Raw genomic sequence first — 17,177 nt, 5'->3', positions numbered from 1 at the left:
GGTCCAGTGATTGGTGGGCAGACACGCTTGGCGTTTCTCCTTGCGCTGTCTCCCATGGGAAAAATCTAGGGGTCATAGTGGACAATTCACTCTCCCTAAGCCTACAGGTCAGGAGGACAGCGTCCACATGTTTTGGGATTATCAGGATACTCAGAAAACATTCCCATTTCCTCTTGTATGACTCACGCAAGCAGGATGTTATTGCCTTGGTAATGTCCAGATTGGACTATTGTAATGCCCTGTACTTGGGCACTAATAAAGGCCTGGCGCAACGTCTGCAGTTGGTGCAGAATGCTGCTGCCAGGCAGGTGATGAGCCTACCGAATTACCATTCAGTCACAATCATGACGCTGCACTGGCTCCCTCTGGACCATAGGATCCTTTTCAAAATATTGTGCCTAGCTCATAATGCCTATTATGGCTCAGGCCCAGATGGTATTAAGGCAATTTTCCATCGTTATGCTCCCAGCAGACAGCTCCGGTCCTCAGATAAAAATCTGCTAACAGTACCGAGGTTCAAAAAGGCAACATGGGGAGGTAGAGCCTTCTCTCCTGCTGCTGGTAAGTTGTGGAACTCCCACACGGAAGAGCTCTTTAGTCAGGCGTTACATCCTCTCTTCCGTAAAGCCTTAAAGACCTGACTTTTTCACAGATTTCAGTTTGAGCATGCCATTTTGTCTGCACGTTCAGTTCCATAACAGCGCCTTGACGCCCTTGGGCACAGTTTAGCGCTCTATAAGTTTAATATTAATTCATTCATTCATTTATTCATTCAATTGTGCATAGGAACACCTCTCTTTTCCATCCTGCCTATAAAGGAGCAGGGGAGTACTTCAACCTTGTGATCATTGGTGCTGTTCAGTTAGCAATGGGATGTGGAAAGTAAGAACATTGTTTGGGTGTATTGGATTGCACATACTTTGACTATTTTCAGTTCTTTTATGATCTTAAGGTTAAGAAAAACATTTATAACAGACAATTTTGCAAGTATGTCCCCGATAGGCAAAAGAAATGTTCTCCTGAAGTAGTCAGATCAAATGTTGTTAAGGGCCACTTTTCTGGAAAGGAGCAAAATGACAACAAGAATGGTGACAAGGAGGTGTGTTTGGAAGATAGTCAATGAGTACATGTTATCCTCCGCAATCGGTCGAGGAAGGGTGTGAGCAAGTTCTCCCATTCCCTGATGGTGGTCAAATTGCTCACTAATGCCACCAGGATGGGTGATGGCAAGATTCAGCATTTTAGTTCTGCATTCTAGTGTTGGAGGCTTTACCCTTGTTGATGGTGGAGTGAAGATGGAGCCAAGCTCTTCGTATGCCTCTTCGAGGTTTCTATTTCTGATTGCAAGTAGTGTTGTGAATATAACTCACTCATTGCTCTAAACCTGAGACACGTTTGTCCTTTAAAAGGTCACTTTGCAACAAAACTGTATAATGTTTTTGTAATATCTTTTATAAAGGATTTCAGAGCCGGTATCTCCCCCAGAATCAGTTCCGTAGAGATGGGAGGAGGAGATTTAACTGAAGAGGGAGGATCTTTATGTGGTCATTTATGTGTTGAAGTTAGTGCAGATTTGACTGATGCTTGAGATTTAGATATGATATTGGAGGGGAGTTAGATTGTGCCTCTGTCATTGGAACAGACGGTTTATTGTGTGAGTAGGTTATAACAATGCAGAGAACCAGACGAGGTATTATGTGGAGGCCTTCATTGAAGTATTCTCCCCATAAACCGATGTTTAACTAGGTGGAGATCTATCCATAAGAAGAATATAGCAATGCGATGAAAAAGTGTGGCATAGCCAAATCTCTGTCAAAAAAAAAAGGAGCAGCTACAGGAGAAGCAACATTGAAACAGAAAGAGGGAGGAAGAGTCTGTTTTGAGGGAAATATGCCTGCAAATAGGACAAAGTACCTTAAGATGTGGTTGACGATATGTGCAGTGAAGAAACACTGCACTGCTGATAAGAAGACAACATGGTGTCAAAAAATACTGCTAGTATGTGGAGACAAAAAAATTAGGCCAAAGATCTTAATGACCTTGCTGAAGGACTTGAAAGTATAGGTATTTAAATTATCATTGTCAAAAACGTATTACTTTCATGTGGTATAAGTAATAATTCCAAACATTGTGAGCGCTCTAAAATTCAAAATGGCGGCCGTTATCAGTGATGCGTTGTAATTATGTGCTGAAGCTTGGTGACTAGGAGGAAAAATATCACACTGCTCCTAAGATGGAGGTGAGCAGGTCACAACATACATCCATGGGGAAAATAGTCTTTCTGACATTGAAAAAAGCAAGAAATTAGACCACCAATGCAGGCTGTGCAATCACACGTCCATTTTGTCTGGTGTCCAAGCCATGTCACCTCTTTCACGGTTGCATTTTGTGCACTGATTCATCCTTACTAGTTGTGACCATATAGATCCCCCCTGGGGAGATTTAGCATTAAAGTGTTCTTTTTGGCTGTCCCTGCAGGTCCCTTCATCAGACTGCAGTAAAAGTTGTCTCCCAGGTTTCCGTGAGGCGGCCAGAGAAGGGGAGCCAATATGTTGCTATGACTGTGTTCCCTGCTCACAAGGAGAGTTCTCTAGTGAAGTTGGTATGTTCAACCTCCAATTCTTCAACCGCCATATTAAGTGTATGCACACTTTCTGCCATATATCATCTTAGGGTGCTCTCTAGTAGGAGCCAGTTAGCACCAATCCACTGAACTCACTAAATATCAACACCATTTTCATTTCTGAATCTATATATACTGCCCAGCATTAAATCCAAAGGTGAATTTTTGCTTCACTACAACCACAATCACAAATAATAAAAAGGATTTGATTATGTTTTATAAGTTGAGTTCAGTTTCAAGGCAAAATGAAAAGAAAACAACATCAAAGTATGAAAATATAGCAGTAAATTAGTGTGCTTGTTTAGAACTATGTCTTTCAAACAATGTGGAAACCCAATTCTATATCTCTTGCAGACTTGGCACGTATAACACAGTACCTTTTACACAGAGTGAGGAGGTATATGTGTACACATTGAAGACTGTACACTTTGAACACCCTTCATATAAAATGTTGTGCACAATTGATTTTTCTGCCTGTTTTTATATCAATTCCATAGTAAATCCAGGGATAGTAACTCAATGCAAATAACTTTAATATGAGTAAGAAGTAGTAAGTTACCCACAGGTTTAGGCGTGTTTACCATTGATAATGAATAACTTGCAGATATAACGATAACACAAGTGTATTCAACGTTTGTGTGTGGAGTTGCCACCAGCATTTTTTAAGTTATATCGGTGCACAATATTTCCGTAATGTAGTATGGTAGTACCATATTCGAAGTATGACTGCAAATCTTGATAGATGGTAAGAATGTATGACAGTCTTTACATACACTTAAAGGTGTCACATGTTTTTATTTTTGTTTTTGCAGCACAAATTTGGCCGGAAAGTATTGGAGCAATGTGCAACAGTTACATTACACAAGAGATAGAGGGCCATATTTAATATTATTGCATGCAGTGTTGCACAGCAAGTGAACTTGCTGCACTGTATTGCTAAATACAAATGATCCATATTTACAAACATTTGAAGCATTTCTGCTCTTTGCTTGCACTGGTGCACTGTGCGCTGCCTAGCACCAGTGCAGCTACATGTATGCATAGTTTAAGGGTGCCTGTGTTAGAGACAGGAATATTTTTGAAAAGGAAGGGAAACTTTAATGCACACAAACACTCGACTTAGACATATTCCTTTTTCCATGTGTGCTGCAGAATGCAGCACAAATGGAAATAGGAAGTAATGAGGAAAAATAAAGATAATTCACCTCTTTTTGCTTCTCAGGTGGATCAGTTAGGTGCACCAAAATACATGAATGAAAGCATGGGAACGCCCATGCTCCACCCATGTTACGCCTTCCTGACATAAAGCAACCCAAGGTGGCACTATGCGCTGTGTTACGTTTCTTTGTACTTATTTGCATCATGGATGAACCACAAAAGTGAGGCAACCCCAACTCAAAATGATAGTAAACCTAGAACTAAGTAATTTGCTAAGAATGTGAAGATGTTGAGCAGATGTGAAACTCAATCTTGGTTCCCTTGTTCCAAAGTCTATTGCTCTGATTGTAACACTACAGCCTCTCCATGATACTCAGGTAAGCCATATGGGGTGCACAATGTAGCCTTGCACTTGTTACTTTTTCTGAGATAGATATGATTGTATGTTTGTAGATTGTGGCTTGACAAACTGAGGCCCTGATGCCTGGGCCTAAGAACACCTCAGTCAAAGAGGTAGGTATTGTCAGGAATTGTATGGAGGTTCTTTCATACCAGAAGAGGTCTGCGAAAAATCTACCTTTTCTCCTCTTTCAGTCAAGACAATACAGGCAAACATCTCAATTAGAAACCAGGGGAAAATGGGGTAACAAGAGATACCAGTGGCATTGGTTAAGGACAGGGGCTGAATATTGGCTCAGGACTTTCACATTGCAATCACTCAGTATTCTTTGGAAAAGAACACAAAACATAATGAGTATAAAGATATATCTAGAGAAAAGGGGGAAGATATCTGTGAGGAAGTGGGACAAGAGACGATGATTACCACTTAGTGTGGGGGAGCGATACTGCAGAGCCACTAGTGCTACATTTCTTTTAGGGAAGGGAAGGCTGGTAGCCATCTTGGAGCATTCATGCCTTCAGGATAGAGCCAATGAGAGGGTGGAGAATGCACTACTTTGCATCACTCGGACATTGAACTACAGAAAATCAAGTACTCTTTTGCACATTTAGGAGAGACAGAAGACATCTTAGATTTATGGATATAACTTCCTCATGGACCACAGTCATTGTTAGACAATGGTCATAGGATGTTGCTGCAATTGGGACCTTGCTTCACAGATCTCTGATTTCATTTCAGAGATTTCAGCAAAGCTTGTCCACAAACACCAAATCAATCAATGTAAATTCAGGAAATATGGGGAGGAATCCTAAAAAAATAGTAGATCAAAAGTGTAGGGATGAGAAAACTGGTTGACAAACTAATCAACTTTAAAAAAAGCAGAAACAAGTGGGGTATTGCCAGTCACCTGCTTTTGTGCAGGAGGATGCTCTGTACTCTAGTTTCCCTACATGCCCCAGGGGTTCAGCCCTAGAAATCAGAAGTGAATCCCTATGAATTCAGCTCTGATAAAAAAAATGACCTCCAAACATCAGTCTTCCATAACCGTCACTCATTGGGAACTATCTGTCATAAACAGGGAAGGAATATTTCCTGTGTGAGATACTGCAGGATTAGTGTGAGATACATGGAATGCAGCACTTGAAGGTGTACATGAGCAGAGCCTACATAACACTTAATCATAAATAGGCCTTTACACCTGAAAGCATACATGGGATGAGAACCTACAACGTTGAAATGTTTATTAAAGAGCCGCGTCTTATAGGAGGGTGTAAGCCTTCAATATTTGTAAGTCTGATTCAAATAATGTGCTTTGGTCCTTACAAGATGCTGAGTTACCGACTGGCTGATGGCTCTTATCAGTGTTAAGATATGTCATACAGAGAATATTGAGGCAGGAGAATTGGTCGAGGGAATGTTATGTGAATGTATCCCAAAGGAAAATTAGAATGGTGCAGTGCCCATTAAAGAATAAAGAGCTATTGTAAGCAAATTCAGCAAGTGAGATTGCTTGTTCCAGTCCATCTGAGGATCCCTCAAATGCCACCACAGATATTGCTCTTTGGACTGATTCAAACTCTGAGTCTCACCATCTCTCTGATAATTGTAAGTATTGTATAGGAGATGTATGGTTATTTTACTCTTTGTTAATTCACCCTCAAAGTGTGCCTTTGAATTGTGTACCATTGTCTGTGATAACAATGGCTAGTAATCTGATAAATATGGGTACATTATCTAAAAGGATTACATCAATTCACCCTTTGATGGTAGTCCTTTCGTGGAAGTTAATTGACCCAATTTAGCTAAGGGATCTACCAACAGCATTGTGATGTAATCTGGAGAGAGAGTTTGTTGTACTGTAAAGCCAGTAGAAATCATGGGCCACAATTTTCTTGGGTGAGCCATAGAATGTAGTGACCCTGCTGGTTTCATGACTAAGCAGTTAGCCTGGACACACTGAACTTTCTTGTACATATTCATACATTACATTGGTCATGCTGAACCACCAGAATTGTGTTTTTTTTAATTCATTCCTGCATTTTTCATATTCTGGGATGTTCTGCCACTGGCAGGTAATGACACAATTTCATATCTTGTTATTGAATTCTTATTGTGAAAGATAAAGGGCTTCACATTGATGTAGGAGGTTTCCCTGTTTCTGAAAGGATCGCTTTAAATCAGAATTATTTGTACCTAAAGAAAGCATCTTGTAATTCACCATAAGCAACATGCTTTACCCTTTCTACTCTCTGGCTAAATGCATTTGCTACACGTGTTATTTGAGTGACGCTTGGATTTTTCACAATCCCTATGGCTTCCGTTATGTCATATTAAAGGCAGCACCTCCACTCTGAAAATTGTTTCAGTTCCACTGGTGTTTGTCAGCATTGGATTAGTCTCTGCTGTCAACATACTGAAAGTGCACCCACCTCTAAATGATGAGGGCAAACATTTAGGATATTTGGGAGGGTACTATGTCACTGTTATGACAGAGTTCCCTCTCTGCCAAAATCAAAATTGGGTCCAAAGTGTCCATAGCCCACTGACTCATACCAACATGGTACTGGGCATCTGGACCACAGACAAGATTGACTAGGCCAGAGGGATATGACTTATGGACATAATAGTATTTCCTTTTAACAAAGTGCTCACTGTCATCTTTGACACAACCAATATTTCTTATGTATTGTTTACAATAAAAAAAAATGTTCTAATGATGTTGAGTAATTTTTCAGATTCCACTGAATGCCATAAATGTCCTGATGACCAGTGGTCCAATGAGAGACGTGACCAATGCATTCCAAAAGTGATTGAGTTCCTTTCGTACGAAGAGCCTTTAGGTCTAACAATCACTATCTCTGCCACCACAATGACACTGCTTGCTGCTTCTGTCTTGTGTGTCTTTATCAAATTTCGAGACACTCCCATTGTCACAGCCAACAATCGTGAGCTCAGCTACATTCTCCTCCTTGCTCTCATGTGCTGCTTCCTCTGCTCCTTCATCTTCATTGGTCATCCAAGTAAGCTGACCTGCATGCTGCGACAGACTGTCTTTGGCATCATTTTTTCCATCAGCGTCTCCTGTGTTCTGGCTAAAACTATAATTGTTGTTATTGCCTTTCATGCAACAAATCCCAGCAGCTACACAAGAAAATGGCTTGGATCAAAGACTCCAAAATGTATTGTGGCATCCTGTTCTCTTGTCCAAATTAGTATCTGTCTCACCTGGTGTTTTAGTTACTCTCCTTTTCCAGAACTAAATATCAAATCGAATACAGAAAAGATCATTTTTGAGTGTAACGAAGGGGATACCATCTTCTTCTACTGCATGCTGGGATACATGGGCCTCCTGGCCACAGTCAGCTTTATAGTGGCCTTTCTCTCAAGGAATCTGCCTGGAAGCTTCAACGAGGCCAAGCTCATCACCTTCAGTATGCTGGTGTTTGTCAGTGTGTGGATCTCCTTCATCCCGGCGTACCTGAGCACACGGGGGAAGTACATGGTGGCCGTGGAGGTGTTTGCCATCCTGTGCTCCAGTGCTGGACTGCTCAGCTGTATATTCTTTCCAAAGTGTTACATAATTTTGTTGAAACCGGACAAAAACATCAGAGCACACCTAATAAACAAAGTCAAAGGGAAATTGATCATAGATAAAATTGAATGAGAATAACTAATGTATGAGATAGTCATTAATTACTCTGGATGATAATTTTTTGAGACCCATAAAAATTAGAAGCAAAATATGGAAGGCCGGATTCACAAAGTTAAACTTATATTGTTGTTTTTACAACTGCGGAGACTCCGCACATAAAACAATAGGACTGTCCTATGTTTCTATGAGCTTAGACTCCACAGTGATAAAGATGCTACTTCTAAAGTACCTTTGTGAATAGCAAAACAACATAAACTTGCACAAAAGTGTAAGTTTATGTTTGTGAATCAGGCCTGGAGAGTATTAAAGAACGGTTGTAACAAAAGAGCTGAAAAGTGAAAAGTTCTGCATAACCTTGACTATCCTACAACTACTGACATATTTTTTAAAAAAAGCTGTGGAGAGACAGCTACAGCTGTCGATAGTTCGGATCTAAAAACGAGTGGATCACAGAGGTTACAGACGATATTAGTAGGGCAATCTTTGATCTGTGTTACTGTTTTATGCAGAGTTCTGGCCCTAGTTGTTATTCTGTGCTGAAACTAATACTTGGGCCAGATTTCCGACGATTTAGCATCCGCAAACGGGTTTGCGACCAGTGTGTGCATGCTAAATCTGATAGGGCCATATACAAATAATATTTTGCAAGTCATGAATAATTTGCGACGCGCCAGATAGTGTTTTGCGACTCGTTATTAGGAAGGGGCGTTCCCTTCCTAATAGCAACTCACAAGCCATGTACAAATGTTTTGTGACCGCAATTGCAGCCGCAAAACACTCTCAATTTACCGTCCTCTTCAAGAGGGTGGTAATGCAGCTGCAAATGGGAAGGTGTCCCAGGGACCACTGCCTGCCCTTAAAAAATATAAGAAAAACGTTTCATTTTTTTTAATGCATCCCATTTTTCTTTAAGGAAAACGTGCTGCATTTTTTAAAAAACTGCTTTATTTAAAAGCAGTCCCAGACATGGAGGTCTGCTGAGCCCAGAAGGCCACCATTCCTGGGAGGGCTAGCCATTCACACTGGTATCGCAAACTACGAGTGCCTCATGAATATTGATGAGGCATGCATTTTGTGACCGCATTGGGAATCTCAATCAGTGTCTCAGACACTTAAGTACATTTGAACTTGCAAATTGCAACTTGCAAATTGCCATTCGCAATTGAGCGCAATTTGAGAATCGCAATTTCATGTGGTCGTACATCTGGCCAAATACCGATACCATCTTGCAAATTACGTTCTTACAAAAGCAGATGTTCCTGTTACCTAAAGGTAATCTTACTTATCAGTATTGTTCACAAAACTTTTTCCTGGCCCACACGTCCCAGCAATCCCAACCAGTGTTGAAAATGTTACTTGCTTAGGCCATGCCATAGCATTTGAGCAGAAGGAACTTGCTGGAGAGAAATGGAGCACTGTTGTGATGCAGGGTCATTACTTATTTGAATGTATTTATTAGGATGCTAAAACATAACCCGTATATTCATAGCTTACATATGTGCACTTGATATATAAGATATTTATTATATTGAGTACTTCTATACATTTGATTTACTATAGATGTAGTGTACTCATTTAGTTAGCATAAGTTATCATGGACCTCAGAATTACTGACTCCATTTATGAAATGTTGTGTTCTTGATTGCGGTGCATAATCTTTCTCATACTGTTGGCTAATGTGAACTTATTAGTTTGAAAACTGTTGTTTAACCCGTTCGGTGCTTGCGTCAGCCAAAGGCCGTCACGAGCACTACCTCACTGGTGCTGCGTACGTCCGTTTGCCGACGCAGCCCCGCCCACTGATTAGAACTCCTGCACCGCGGCAGAATTTCGCCACGGTCAAGGAGTCAAACTTTATGTGAAGGCTATTTTTTGTAACAAATTAGCTATTTGCATCTGGGAAGGAGAGGAGTCAGGGGATAAGACGTTCCCCCATTTGTCAGATATGTCTTTGTCTGATATGTCCAAGGCCATGAAGCCGGAGCAGCTTGTTGCCTTTTTTATGTGAAAGACGCCGACACCAAGCCCACTGAGAATGTGGTTTTTGAGTGGTTTTTACTCTGTGAGAATGTGTGCAATCTATCTTTCGATGTGATTTCATGTTTGAATTGTGTTACTCAGGCCCTAGTTAGTTGGACTTCCCCCCCCTGTCCACCTTTGCAGGGGGCCGTCCCTTTCCCTCTGTGAGACCTGATGCTCCTTGTATTTCTGCTCATAGATTTGCTGTCCAGAGCAAGTACATGTATGCATTCCTTGATCAGAACCTTCCTTTGGTTCTGCTGGTGATATCACATTTGATCCCACCTGCTTCTTCGATATGCCCAGGTTTAACCACAACCTTAGTTCACCTTTAGATAGTTTTCCTTCAGGGGAACGGAATTTATCTAAAATGGCATATCTTGTATTTTAATAACTTTTTTTCACATTTGCTATTTGACATGCATGGATTATGTTCATTCATACTGTTTTCAGGTGATTATTTATTTATGATTAAGTGGTTAGTTTTGAGATTGTATCTTTACTAATTTGTGAATAAACCTTGATGCAAAGCTATTCTTACCTGTCGCTACTGAGGGGCAACTCTGCTCTGCTCTCATTGATATATTGCTGAATTAATGATTGATTTGAAACCTCAGTTCGTGATAAAGATTCATCAGCGGGACATCTCTGAGTTTCAAGTTTTTGCTACTTTTGCAAGAGTACTTACCACCCCTCTCTCTCTCACATTCTCAACTGAACAGTGTATGGGAGCCCTGAGTTATGATTTTTTTTTTTTAGTTTAGAAAGCTTTATTAAATAAGTTAAGCATAGTAAAACATCAGTACATAAGGAAAACATTTCAAAAGGATAATGTGAAAATATACAAATCAACAAGTATACAATCCGATCCCAAAAGAGGGATATATAAACTATACGAAGGAAAAGAGCTTTTTAAAGGTGTATTTGTGGGGAGAAGAAGGAAAAAAGAAAGAAGAAGAAGATCAATGCCATTTGGGCCATAAACATTACAAAGGGAGAGTTGTGTATTATTAACAATAGTATTTAAAAACAGCCATCTACCATTATTATCATGAAACTCATTTTGTAACTGAACATGTAACGACTTATGAAATAAAATAACAACGCCATTCTAGTTGTTCACTGCCGGGGAGCAAAAGACCTCTCCTACCCATTGTTTTTGCAGTGAAGACAAATCATGCAGTTTAAGATGCGTTTCTTGCAGTAAAGCAACGTGGCATTTCAGTCTAGCCAAGTGAGATAAAACACGTTGTTGTTTGACAGGATTGCGAATACCTTTAACATTCCATGAGATAACACGAAGACCACTCATGTATGGAATTTGAATAAAAGTAGGCTTGAAAGTGAAGAAAAGTTAAAAAAGGGGAGGAGGGAAGAATGAAGTAGAATGAAAGGACTACCAAATCACAGGAGAAAATGACCAATGCGGTGCAAATTCAGGAAAAGCGAAGAGCGAGCCGCCCTAACAACACTGTTATGAGTGAGAACCGCTGGCCACAAACTAAATCCGCTGCTGCGCAATAGGCATCAAAAAAATAGAGGCGGTCCGTAGATGAACAGGGACCCCTGACTGGGCAGGACTGAACACTACATTAGAGCACTATGTGATACAGAGCAGACAAGCCCATAGACAGGAAACCCAGCTCAGGGTACATAGAAACAATCCATCAGGTGAACGTGAGGAGCAGAATGAGGGTAGCCATTTGGAGAAGAGGTTCCATGTATAACATACCATGCATTGGATACATGAATCAATGACAAATCAGTCCAGTGTGTAGAGACAAGCAGAGTGCCGGGATAAAGTGTATTTACATCCTCAGCGCAGACTGCTAAGGAAGCTGCATGCTGAATTCAGTGCAGCGCATTAGATGCTCATAAAATGGCAGCCGCAATATAATTATGTGCTGAGGCGGTGAAAGAAGTGGAGAAAAGGGAGCCTAGACCAGCATATTCGACGTCGGAAGTTAGCCTGTGCAGTCCTGGCCACTTCTGACATTCATATACCCCTTTGCAGGCTCCGACAATCCGGGGTAGAGGTCCCTTCAGTGAAAAAATTGAGCTTTCCAGTGAGCGGCCATCTTGATGCTGCCGCCGCGCACTCCTCCAAAGTTATGATTTTTAACATTGAGGTTAGATTAGGGAGTGTTTTAGGTACTTATGCTCCAAAGTATTCTTTGAAGGAGAGAAAGTAGAGGGGATAACTTTCAGGAAAACTGCAACTTGTCTGGGATGGCACAGCCCTACAAGCAGTCGGCGACTTTCTCGTTCACGACGGATGTTTGCCTGTTATCCAGTGCTTAAGTTGAACTGGTGGTTTGCGGTGCTCAGCACTGGCACTTAATCATCAACACTAGCGCTTTTCATGAGACCAGTGAAGGACACTATCATTTAAGGGGGGATTAAGTGATTTGCCCAGAATCACAGAATGGTGAGCCAACCCTGAGAGTCGAACCTAGCTCCCCAGCTCCGAAGTCGGCAGCTCTGGACTTTACACCATATCCTCTCCCCCTTTCATGGTTAGTAGCTGATTCTGTTTTAGGCAGGGCTTACAGGAACATTGGGCTGGTGCAAGTTGTGGCCTGACGACAGCCTCAGCACTTATTTTGTTTTAAAAATTAATCACTGCTGGTTACAGAGCATCGTGTAAAACAACAGGGCTGCCTGCTCCACAGGCTGTCCACGCCTTTCTAGCTTTACCTTTTAAAACAATTTCATATAAATGCATCTAAAGTGCTGTGATAACTTCTGAGCACTTCCTTCCTCAAGGTGGGTCTATATCTGGTAAAAGCACTTCATATACATTGTCCTGGATAACATAGCTTCACGGGATGTCTGTAGCTTTCATCCTTCTAAGGGAATTTATCTGGTAACACCCACTTCAGATAACAGGTCTTGGGTGGCAAATATCCACTGCTGTCAATGGCTTTCATCCTTACTTCAGCTCTTTGGCACTGAAACATATGAAGTGACTGGGATGGTCATGGCATGGTTTGTTGGTGACTGTGTTCCTTGAAATGAGTGTTAAACGTTATTTTAACACCTTGGGAGCTTCGTAAATAGACCTCCCCAGTGCTGCGCTGTCCATTATCCAGTGCTGAACTGGACGTCCAGCGGTCGCACGCAGCACTGGGGAGGTAGTGCCCGTGACGACCGTTGGCCGACGGCAGCACTTATGGGGTTAAATGCTTCCTATGCCCCAGCTTCCCAGGTCGTCAGCGACTGGGTTTGACTTGCCAAAATGTATCGGATGAAAAATCTCATAGTCAGACGAATATGACAAACTCATAATTTGACATCTGTGTGAACAGTGGTCTAAACGAGTGTCGAAATGTAATTAAAAGCTCAATAAGCTCCCAACCAGAGATAGATGGGCGCGAGATATGTTGTACTGCAGTACCCAAGCGGAGACCTATAGTGAACTATTGCCCCCCAAGAGCCGCCCTAAAAACTTTTGGGCACTATACCAGACTAACCTCAGTGGGAGGGAGCGAGAGGAATCTGTCAGCCCGGAGACGGGGACACAAAGTCAGCTAGCAGACAATGATTCAATTCAATTCAATTGAATTGAATTGAATTTAATAGCAGACAATGACCCGGAACCGTAGGGGAGGGATAGGCCACTGTAGACGGGACAGACATCCTAGAGGGGATAGCCTAGATAGGACTCAGACACAACGGGGGAACGCGTTGAGCGCAGGTGTGGCTGTGATACAGACCTGAATATCATTATTGAAATTACACCTTTCTTATACACGGTGAGCGCACGGAGGGAAAGTGTGGGGGGGAGACAGGGCTAAGGAATGAGTTGGGAGTTAGTTTTAGGTAAGTTATTGTACGCACACACTTAGTATAAATCAATTCAGCAGAGTTGAGGGAAGGGAACGTAGGGCAGTACGCTGGGAGAAAACAATGAAAAACTGTTTGACAACTGCACCCTATGGTTTTATTTGGCGGTGACTACTGTGCAGTGGGCTACTTCTTCGAGGACTACGCCGCCGGACCCCCGGGTTGTCGGCTAATGGGCTGTGTATGCATGTGTCTATTGTAGAAGTTGAAATGCATAGTACGCGGCCGGCCCTTGAGGTTGTAGGCTCGAAGCTGTGTAACTGAAGTACGTGACAATAAATATAAAAAAAAAAAGCTCAATAAGGCTGTACTGTGTTCGATTTGAACCCTTCAACAACCTCTTAGTGATGGTCAGCCAGCTAAACAAACAAGGCAACTTACAGCGCTAAGTTACCAAGGGCCATATGTATCAAACTTTTTACCCGCTTTCAAATGGGCAGATTCTCAGAATCGGGCTGTTTGCGAATTGGAAAAAGCCTTTTGGGATGTACCATCGCAAAAGGCCATTGCAAAATAGAGAATTGCAAAATTTGCGATTCTCCATTTTGCTAATGCAATTAAGAAATTGCAAATTGCGATTCCTTAAATGCAATTCTGGAAGCACCAGAAATTTGCTATTTGGCCTTAAGGAATTGCAAATTACCACCAACTTCAAGTTGGTGGTAATTATCGATTTTCTTTAAAAAAGCACTTTTGTTATTTTTTAACAATGCTATAAGTCGCACATACCTTGGGGTATATATGTGCGCAAAATGTGCACACATGCATTTTTCAGGGGTGCAACAGGGTGTCCTTTTGGCACCCTTGCAACCTTGAAATTGCATTCTCAATTTGCGATTCTCTAATTGGTAATAGCAAATTGAGAATGTCTTCCCATTCATTCCTGTGGGCCTCCTAGCCCATAGGAATAAATGGTAAGGTATTCCTTATTTGCGAATCTCAATATGCAATTCGCAAATAAGGAATATGTAGGAATCGCAACATTTTTAGCTAATCCTACATACATTGCATTTTGCAATTCTCTAATTGCGATACGCTAAAAATAGCAATTTAAGAAACGCAAAACTCTTTTTTGATACATATGGCCCCAAATGTTTGCAAACCTTTAAGACAGAAGTGCAAACATACATGTACACATACGTGGGCAGGGCTTTAAGTTGGCCGGGTCTCAGGCTCTGTATAATTAAAAACAGATATTGACACTGACCCCTTTGTGCCATACATTCATGTCCGAGAATGTTGTGCATGTTTGACTTAATCTTGCACTCCTTAACCTCTTCCATGCTCATGACGAGATGAGCTCGTCATGAGTTGCGCCGCTCGCATGCTCATGACAAACTGAGCTCGTCATGTAACGCGTTTTTTAAAAAAATGCCGCACAGCGCGAATAAAGCCGCCGCACGCATGCGGTTAAGAGTGTTAGCTCTTTCCAGGATGTTGTGTTTCTGTATTTTATTTTTGTGTAGGATATTACGCTTGTATAGTGCATATTTTCAACGGACTCGCCTCCAGGTGTATCTGGGGCCACGGCAAGGCTGAAGGTAGTACAAGTTTCCCACAGTGTCTGTCAGGGGGTCACAAAGGTGCTGAGAACACAGGCTCAACCACTTCTTGGCCTCTCTGCAGAGAGCACAGAACAATGGTCTTGTCTTCCAGTTCAAACAGTGATTCTGTGCGGGATTCGGAGTGTTAAGGAGTTACACAGTTGTAAAAATATTGACAAGGCGTAAAAGAGGAGGCGGTGCTTACAAGTGAGTGGGTGCGTTGTGTCGGGGAGGGGTGGTGAAGGGAAGGGGCTGCGAGGAGGTGCATTCAGGAGAGAGTGAGAAGAGGAAAGCTGAGGTGGAGGAGATTTGGGTGCAACATTGGGCAATGTCAGCTGTTGTGTTACATATTCAGATCAGATCACAGAAACCTCAAAGAGGAACCCCAATCCCAGTTGGGTGGCACACTGTGGGAACCACAGAAGTTGAGAATACGTGTTGAATCCACAACTTTAATGTCATAGCTAACGCCCCCTTTAGAGACCCCCACACTTTGAACATCCCCTGAAAGCCCTGGCGGAAGGTTTACCTGACCTCAACCAATCACCGTGCAGGGAGTAGGGAGTGGCTGGTAAAAAATAAATGGAGATTATTAGTCATTTGAGAAAAGCTTGTCATCATTGGGTGAGGAACTGCCTGAGCCTTCTGGGAAGACATGCAAAGAGCTCTGCTCAAAGTCAAGGGTCACCTGCCGATCATTCACACAAGTCCCAAATAACCATTGCCAGATACAACATTCTAAAAACATCTGGAAGTTTGCCAGAGCAGGGAGAGTGGGAGACATTCACATCTGTCCTGCTCATGCAAACGTCAGAGTCATAATCAGTTTGAAAAATGATTACAAAGCTTTCCCAGAATCAATGCAACATCCATGCAATGAAAACAACACAGTGGCCAAGTATGATTCACTCTGTGACCAGGCTGTGCACCCTCAGAGGCCCCGCCCTCCCAGTGCACGCCCAAGCTGATGCCCACTGCTCATGGAGAGGATCCCTGAGGCAAGACCAAATCAAGATCAAATAAGTTGACCTTGGATAACCTTGGGATATTCCACACTGAGGGTTTACAGAGCAGGCTTCTCATTCTTATCAGACATTCCACTAGCCAGATGTGTTTCACAACTTCTTACCAAGCTGCTGTGGGCATCATTTTGTGACTATTTCGTTTTGGGACTGATTATTTCACCCTTGTGAGGAGAGAGCGCGAACTAGAACCGAACCGAATCAGTTATCAGAGCGCTTTACATAGCACCAGTTACGTTACATGAGGACACACTTTCATTTTTTTTTTTTTTCACTTTCGTTTTTTTTTTTTTTTTAGGCAAGGGGAGATTAAGTGATTTGCCCAGAATCACAGCGGTGCTTCCACGTCCAATGGCAGAAAAATGTATCCAATCCACCCGGCAGTACTTCCATATCTAAAGATATATACTATATCTCTAGACATATACTATCCTCCAAGCGGTACTTCCACATCTACTCACACGGAAATGTATACTATCCACCCAGCGGTACTTCCACGTTCAGTGACAGGGAGAGTTCTATCAACTTAGTGCTTCTCTCACATCCAATGACAGGGAGATTACCACCCAGCAGTACTCCCACATCCAATAAGAGAGGTATTTATACTATTCTCCCAGCAGTACTTCCACATCCAGTGTCAGAGAGATTTCCAACTTTCCACCCAGCTGCACTTTACATCCAGTGACAGGAACATTTCCAACTATCCACCCGGTGATACTTCCACATCCAATGACAGAGATATTTATACTATCCCTCCAGCGGTACTTCCACGTCCAGTGACAGGGAGAGTTCTATCGACTTAGTGCTTCTCTCACATCCAATGACAGGGAAAATATCACCCAGCGGTACTTCCACATCCAATAAGAGAGGTATTTATACTATTCTCCCAGTGGTACTTCCACGTCCAGTGTCA

General features: G+C 42.1%; 1 protein-coding gene across 1 annotated transcript in view; it reads left to right on the top strand.

Moving 5' to 3' along the window:
• LOC144774099 (extracellular calcium-sensing receptor-like) overlaps window positions 1-7,845 on the top strand; it is a 43,651-nt gene extending 35,806 nt beyond the window's left edge. Inside the window, exons 5-6 of the mRNA XM_078659125.1 lie at window positions 2,479-2,602; window positions 6,917-7,845. Coding sequence (XP_078515251.1) covers window positions 2,479-2,602; window positions 6,917-7,845 — 1,053 coding nt within the window. The remainder of the gene's footprint in view (window positions 1-2,478; window positions 2,603-6,916) is intronic.
• The last annotated feature ends 9,332 nt before the right edge of the window (window positions 7,846-17,177 follow it).

This window comes from Lissotriton helveticus, chromosome 8, assembly GCF_964261635.1.
Source record: "Lissotriton helveticus chromosome 8, aLisHel1.1, whole genome shotgun sequence".
NCBI classification, from domain to species: domain Eukaryota; kingdom Metazoa; phylum Chordata; class Amphibia; order Caudata; family Salamandridae; genus Lissotriton; species Lissotriton helveticus.
This window is presented reverse-complemented; position numbering and strand designations above follow the sequence as displayed.